General features: G+C 38.6%; 1 protein-coding gene across 2 annotated transcripts in view; it reads left to right on the top strand.

Moving 5' to 3' along the window:
• The window catches only part of vwa8 (von Willebrand factor A domain containing 8), an 83,569-nt gene extending 78,966 nt beyond the window's left edge, over nucleotides 1-4,603 (top strand). For both annotated transcript variants that reach the window (XM_024286400.2, XM_024286401.2), the window contains exons 41-45: nucleotides 141-266; nucleotides 618-776; nucleotides 2,952-3,050; nucleotides 3,209-3,447; nucleotides 3,720-4,603. In XM_024286400.2, the coding sequence (XP_024142168.1) occupies nucleotides 141-266; nucleotides 618-776; nucleotides 2,952-3,050; nucleotides 3,209-3,447; nucleotides 3,720-3,828 (732 nt within the window). In that variant the 3' untranslated portion in view covers nucleotides 3,829-4,603. The remainder of the gene's footprint in view (nucleotides 1-140; nucleotides 267-617; nucleotides 777-2,951; nucleotides 3,051-3,208; nucleotides 3,448-3,719) is intronic.
• The last annotated feature ends 3,345 nt before the right edge of the window (nucleotides 4,604-7,948 follow it).

Raw genomic sequence — 7,948 nt, 5'->3', positions numbered from 1 at the left:
GCATTTCTTTCTTTCTGTCGGCCCAGTACCAAGTGACCCATGCATTCGTCCTCATGTTCACTTAGTTTGATTTCTTTTTTTATTCCATGGGTGCTTCTACTACACACGTGTGCTTCTTAGAGATTGTGTCTGTGTTTCAGGCTAAAGGAAAGGAGCGTCAGTGGCTGAAGAACCAAGCTCTGGGGGAACTGGATGACACTAAAATCATTGATGGCCTCACGGGAGAGAAGGCCATTTATAAACGCAGAGGAGAGCAGGATCCAGAGGTCTGTGTGTGTCTTCACATTTGTGGATGTTTACTTTTCTCCAGTAAACCTCTACATTCATTCACGGATAATTTTAACCTTTGTCCATCATATGGTACATTCCAGTAGTGTGTGTTATTCTGCACTTGTGCTTGAATAAGCCCACATGCACCTCAGAGACAGTTCCCACACTAATCATACAAACACGTTGACCGCATTATGCATTCTTTTGTATTTGTGACATATTTAGCTTCACATTCTGCATATTTTTAGAAGGTTTTAACAACTTAATTGCTCCGGTTTAAAAAAAAAAAAAAAAACACGCTCTGGTTTGAGTATTTCTTCAAGACAGTCATGAAACCGTGCTTGCAGCTGGGGAGTCCACAGCAGAAGCCAAAGCGTCTGAGGGTGTTGGCAGACGTGTCGGGGAGCATGTATCGCTTCAACGGTGTGGATGGACGCTTGGAGCGCTCCATGGAAGCTGTGTGCATGGTCATGGAGGCTCTGGAAAACTACGAGCACAAGTTCAAGGTGGGATATCATTTGTTGTTTTGAAACAGAGAAAACATTACCAATCCACCCTCACTGCTTCAGAGGAATTTAAACGGGTAAGTTGCAGTCAGGTACTTGCCTCAGCAAATGTTTTGTTTGGAAGCTGTAACATGATATTCAGAGGAGCCACTGTTACTTTATCTCTCTGGAGGCCGTTTAAAAACCACTGTGGAGGTTAGAGTTTTGCACAGCAGGACTCACAAGCTGCATGATAAAACTTTGGTAAGCAGAAGGTTAAGTAGTGAGTGGAAGAACAGGCCTCCTCACATGTGGCTGTAGGACATTCCTCAAAATCCAGTTTTATGGTGTTGGTCATGCTGGTGTGAACAGTCTGAGATGATCCCATAAGTGTTCAAAAAGGATGGAGGTCAGGACTGTTGGTCATCCTTTACAATTCCAGATTCTACTCTCTGACAAACCTGATTGTGTGGACGCGAGCATTGATAACTTAAAGATAAGTTTAGAACACGTGTCAAAGTCAAGGTCCGGGGGCCGGATCCGGCCCTCCAGGTAATTTTATATTCTTTTGGACTGTTTTGGCATCTTGAAAGATTTTTCTTGGCTATTTTGGAGTTTAGCTAATATTTCAGCTACATGCTAGCAGTTTTGGTTATTTTACGCTATTTTTAAAAAAGGTTTTTAGGCTGTTTTAGAGTTAGGCCTATATTTACATGCTAGCTGTTTTGGCTAATTTAGGCTTTTTCAGTTTTTTAGGCTATTTTGAGGTTTAGCTGTTTTTTCAGCCACATGCTAGCTGTTTTGGCTAACCTAAGTTTTTTTTTTTTGGCTAACTTGGCATTTAGCTAATATTTTAGCTGGTTATCAGCCTCCGCGTTTTCAGCTATCAACTTCAGTGAATACCACTATCAGTTTCAGGATTTTTAGCTATCATCTTTAACTTTTTTTAGCTATCAATTTCAGCATCTTCAGCAGGAAAATTCAGCTTACAGCATTCACACTAGCATCATCAGAGCTAATGCTATATATCTAGTTCATAATTATGTTAAAAAGTTACATTTTAAAGTTTTAAAGATTTAGTTTTAGAGTGTTCAATAAATGTTTATCCTGTTCGGCCTGCGACCTAAGATAGGTTTTGAATTTTAGCCCTGTGCGGTTGAGTTTGACACTCCTGGTTTAGAGTTAAAAATGTATATATTTATGATGTAGGTTCATTGATCGATTATGATCTATCCATGCATGTATGGTTCCATGGTGGTTACAAACCTCCAAACACACTCTGATCACTTTACTCCTCAGTTACAACCATTGACATACCGGTATATTATTTTTTTGGACATATCAAGGTGTGGACATCATACATAGAAAATGCCTTACCTCTGGCCCTCATGAAATCAGGCCAGAGCCTTCTCTGTCACTTCCTGTTCTTCTGCCGCCATTTTGAAACCCATCAACAGAGATTGGTCCGAGTCAGTCTGAGTCAACGCTTTTAGAGGAACTACAGTCACCAATCATAAGCGAGCTTGTTGCAAGTCCACACCCCTTCCCCTGAAAGTGGCTCAGGAGAATCTGTCAATCAAATATCGGAGCTGTGCCCACCGTATGCTTTTACTGAGGAATCTGATTGGGCAGTTTATTGAATAACTTAAGATAAAGAAAAAATATATTTAAAAAACTTTAGGATTAGAAAGAAGATGTTAAGAATGTATCGGAGCAAGAATGACTATTCTGACGAATAGAGTGACTGACTGATAACTGTCTATTTTTCCTTAGAAGTCTGTGGGATTTTAGCTTCTTGAAACCAGCAAGAACTTCCTGTTTGGAACATGAGAAGGGAGGGATTGAAATGTTGCACCACTTATCTCCTTCAGGATCTACTGGAATTATCGTGTTAACGGTTGAAAAGTTACAGTATGTTAAAAATGTTGTGTTTAAGCATCACCTGCGACACCTCAGGTGTTAAAGGGTTTAATAACTTTCAATATTTTACTTTCCATAAAACTATATTTTAGCAAAATTATACAAGTTAGAAATAAGTGCAAAAGAGCATCGGGCCATTAATAACAATAAAATAAAATGATCTGGAGGGCCGGATCCGGCCCCCGGGCCTTGACTTTGACATACGTTTTCTTTAGACTGTTATATGAGATGCTGTGCTGTGATGTTCAAGTGAAAATGTCGTGTCTGATCTTTCAGTATGACATCGTGGGCCACTCAGGGGACGGCTTTGACATTCCTCTGACTACTACCAACAAAGTCCCAAAGAACAACAAGGAGAGGCTCAAAGTCCTGAAGGTACAGATACATCATTTCAGTCAACCAATCGCTTTAAATCATGGAAAATACACTTTGAACCCTCGAATTTAGAAGTCTAAAAATCCTCATTAGTTCACGTGTGACTTGAGCTAATATAAAAGCAAATCTAAAATCTAAAATTCCACCTCAACCTGCAGACCATGCACGCCCACGCCCAGTTCTGCATGAGCGGCGACTACACCCTGGAGGCCGCAGAGGCCAGCATTAAGGAGCTGGCCCGAGAGGAGGCAGACGAGCACTTTGTGGTGGTGTTGAGCGACGCCAACCTGGAGCGCTACGGGATTCAGCCGGAGAGATTCGCACGGGTCTTGACGTCTGACCCTCAGGTCAATGCCTTTGCCATCTTCATTGGCTCCCTTGGTGATCAAGCGGAAAGGTGAGGAGGAAGACCAGAAAGACTGGAAAATAAAGTTAGAGGAGTGCCAAAGTAAAACTAACAAATAACACAAGTAGAACTTGGATTAGTGGGAACATTTTCTAAATAATTATAATAATCAGTTGTTCCCATTGGTTGGGCCTAGTTTTTGGTTCTACATTCCTGCATCATGATGTTTCTAAAATAATTTCCTCCATGAACAAACTCCGTTCTGTGCTCATATGTCGAGCCACAACTCTGAAGCTGAAGTCACTTCATTGTTTCTGTTTCAGACTCCAGAAGACCCTTCCAGCTGGAAGGTCATTTGTTGCCATGGATACCAAGCAGATCCCCCAAATACTGCAGCAAATCTTCACATCAACAATGCTGTCCAGTGCCTGACCAACCCCACGAGCCCAACCAGGCAGCAGCTACAGTCTGCATGTCGTCTATTCTATTCAGCCTCAAACGGAGCTGCATCCAAACAGACAATGTCAGCATCTAGCAGCTCCAGTGGGGTCGTGCTGATGGGGTAGCGTCCAGCCTGGGAATGGAAAGCGTTCGGCTAAAGCCTGTGATCATCCTCAGGACTATTGTGTTAAATTTCCACCAAAGGTCCTCCACACACGCCATGAACGTACTGCAAGAGCGCAATGAACGTACTTCGTAGCAGTAGAGAAGCGGGCTTGCAGTTTGTTCATTGTGCCCGTGGAGTTTGACGACTGAACCCTCAGACGGTGGTGAGGAAACCATAAACGCCTGCAGTCTCAGAGGATCAATCAGCTTACCTGTTCTTTTGAACGATATTGTTATATTAAACTCATGTCACCGTGTTCGTCCTTCACGCCTCTCTGCTGCTGAAATCCATCAGCCGATCATTCAGATTGATCGTCGTCTCATTGACTAAATTCTTTCTCTGTTGCTGCTGTTCAGATCAGAACCAGTAAAGTGATCCGGGTTTGCCTTTGTTTTTATTCACAACTGCCAGTTTCAGAGACATGTCATTTCCATAACAACATAATCAGATTTTAATAGAGTATCTTATGTTAATGGTTGTTTAAAATGTTGGTTTAAAAAGAATGTAGAATAATCTGTAAAAGTCATGTATAAAGTTGGAACTAATTCTGCCTTGTTTATCATTAATATTTTATTTAATAAAAAGCTGCTCTACTGTTGACTACAGTTTTTTTTTTATTATCAAGCATTGCTTTTGGACATTAAATTTCAGATAAAATTATATTAAAGTGTTTAATTTTTGATCTGAGAAACATTTTGAAGTTTATCACCGTTTAAGAACTAGAATGAAAAGAGTTCAGCAGATAAGAGGCAAAAACTAACAAACCTGTTATTTTAATAAAAAATAAAAGTAAAATGTGACTCTCTCAGACTAAATCCATTCTAATATCACTGAGGTTTATTTTCTTCTTTGTTTGTTGTTGGGTTGATTATTGCCCCAGAGACCACTGTGGAAACAGAACATCACTTTTTCCATCTGCTGCTATGACTTTTTCTTTTTTTAACCCACCGGACCTCCCAGCAGCTCTGGCTGATCCATTAGGTCTGAACAACTCATCATGATTCAGCTTCAGCAGATCTGCAGAATGATCACATTGATCTGATTATTGATCCTCTGCTGATCAGATCATCTTTTAAATAGGGATTTAAAATATTTACCTACATAATCACAAATCTGGAAAAAAATTAATCTAAATTAATGTTATTTCTTTTAGTCAGAGTATTTGCTCACAATGTATTATCTGTGAATAATCACAATATGAAATCACATACATTAGGATCATTTATTTTTTAATTAGTGCTGTCGATCGATTAAAACAATTAATTAGATTCCACTTTTGTGGTGGAATTAATCTCGATTAATCACAATGTTTAACAGATACATTTTATATGACAATATGCAACTTTTTCTTTTTTTCAATTTTTATTTTCGAACAAGAATAAAAAAACTTAAACAAATAAAAAGAAACAATGCAAATTATCCCACAAACAATCTTTGGATACCTTTTTTTCTTAATTTCTGTTGTCTAAAATGTTTACATTTATCAAGTGACCATCATATAAGGTGGATAATACCTGCCCAAGTGTTTTAACGCACGCTGTGGAAGCCTGAACCGCCCAGGCAAAGTGAAAGACTGTTTCTACAATTAATTGTGTTAATAAATATTACCGTGTTAATTCTCGTTTTATTAATAGAACACATTAAATTTCACAGGCCTCCTTTTAAACTTTTTATAAAGCATTTACAGTCAAATCTTACTTATTATTATGCAGCTTTTAGCCTAAACCTGAAGACCTGAGTCGATTTCCAGGACATAGTTTCTGCAGAGCGGCAGGAGTTCATTAGAGTTCTGAGGCAGGCCTGTTGCCGAAGAGCAACTTGACCCCCTTCCAGTCGCTGAGAGCTCGGAGGAGGCGGTTGTGGCCCACCCGTAGAGAACTGGACAGAGCGGCTGTGACATCACCCAAAGAAAACGCTTTAGCCCCGCCTTCAGCAAAATGAAGCTAATTCTGCCGCCATTTTTCCGTGATATGGATGCCGCCATTTGGAGCCAGACGATAGTGAATAACCCGAGTTGGTCTGAGTCTCGTCTTTAGAGGAACTACTGATGCTTGTTAGAAGTCCACTCTGCTCCCACTGAAAGCAGCTCGGGAAAATCTGTCAAACGTTGGAGGTGGGGCCAGCGGTTACCACATGCTTTTACTGAGGCATCTGATTGGTCAGTTTATATCTTGAATAAAGAATAAACATAATAAAATAAATAATTTTACAGAAAAGATGCTAAGAAAATGTCCCAGTGTAGTTTCTATACATACAAATAATGTACAAGCTTTTTCAAACTGCTTTTTTTTTGTCTGCTTCTGATTCACCACAAGTTGAATAAAGAAATACTCAGACATGTTATTTTACTCTTAGTATTTCCTTATATATGTCCTCCATCGTCAGAAAATGCCTCAAGAACATGTTAAAACACCATTTTCCTCAGGGTGGGTCTTTAAGTCTGCATCTTGCACCCTCGGTTGTAAAAAAGAAAACAGCTGTTGGTTCATGAAGTATTTTCAAAGACTGGAGATGTCGTCATGTTTGAATCCAAACCTCAAGTTTTGCAAACTAGGAAACTCCCAGATTAAACAATAAAGAAAAAGTAAATACAACAAAAGGTTGAGTCATCAAGTACTGATACCCTTTAGCAAAAAGTACTGTAGTCTATTTACTATGTGTACTATGAGTAATATGAGAAATATTATTCCAGAATAGATCCATTTAAACTTTAAATAACTTTCAATATTTTACTCTCCATAAAAATATATTTTGTCAAAATTGTACAAGTTAGTGATGAGCGCAAGATAACATCGGGCCATTAATTACAATAAAATAAAATGATCTGGAGGGCCGGATAGAATTACCCTGAGGGCCGGATCCGGCCCCCGGGCCTTGACTTTGGTACATGTCCTCTAGTATAAACTTTTACTTAAGTATTTCAAGTACACTTGAAAAAACTTTAAGTGTACTACTTTTTACTCAGGGAATGCAGCATTTTTTAGATAAATTTTTATAAGATTTTTTTTTCCCAAAAGTTTAAGTTTTTGGTTCAGTCAGCTCATGCAGAAGGACTGACCTGATGGTTTTGGTTCAGCTGTTTTCTTTCTACTAGAGAGCCGCTTTTATACAACTTACTCATTTTCTTTCTACTTTTATTTTCTCTTCATTCCAAAGATTCCAAAGAACACAACCAACATGTTTATTTCCTGGGTTTTTTTGTCTTTGGTGAAGACAAGAGTTAGAAAATTATTTTACATCTCTTGTTTTTAAAGGATCTAATTGGAAATCATGTAACATTTTTTCAGTATTTCGAAGAAAAAGTACAAAAACTCCACCAATTACAATACAGAGGGATATTAGGAATGGAAGTAAAGATTTATTTGTGTCACAGAGAGTTGTGCATGAATAAATCCATTATCTTTGGTGGTTAGGCTCTGAGCCAATAACGTTGTGCGTGGACCACAGATGACCAAACCCCAGAGTCTAGACACTGACGGTGGTTAGCGGCCAGACCATTCCAGGGCATCATTCCAGGTGGAGAACACGGTGGAGAAAGGGCGGTAAACCATCTAACACACGGAGAGGAACAGCGTGAATAAATAAGAGATTAGCTGTTTATCTTTTGTCCTTTCTGTTTAGATTATTAAAGTGTCAGTCATCTAAGCAAACAAAGTTTAATTTACTGTCAGAAATTTGCAAAAAAAAAAATTCTAGAAACACTTAGGGGCACCATGAAAAAATTGAAGTAAAAAAACATAGAAGTTAAAAAAAAGTTTTTTCTAAAAACACTAAAGGGTTCCATAATAATAATAATTCCATAATTTTTCTTAAAAAACGTAGGGGCTCCGTAAAAAAATGAAGTAATGAATGTAAGTTTCCCAAAAACGAGTTCTAAAAATACTTAGGGGTTCTGTAAGAAAAACTGAAGTAAAAGATATAAAAAATAGTTAAGTTTACAAATGT

The sequence above is a fragment of the Oryzias melastigma genome, linkage group LG21 (genome assembly GCF_002922805.2).
Source record: "Oryzias melastigma strain HK-1 linkage group LG21, ASM292280v2, whole genome shotgun sequence".
In the NCBI taxonomy this organism is placed as follows: Eukaryota; Metazoa; Chordata; class Actinopteri; order Beloniformes; family Adrianichthyidae; genus Oryzias; species Oryzias melastigma.
This window is presented reverse-complemented; position numbering and strand designations above follow the sequence as displayed.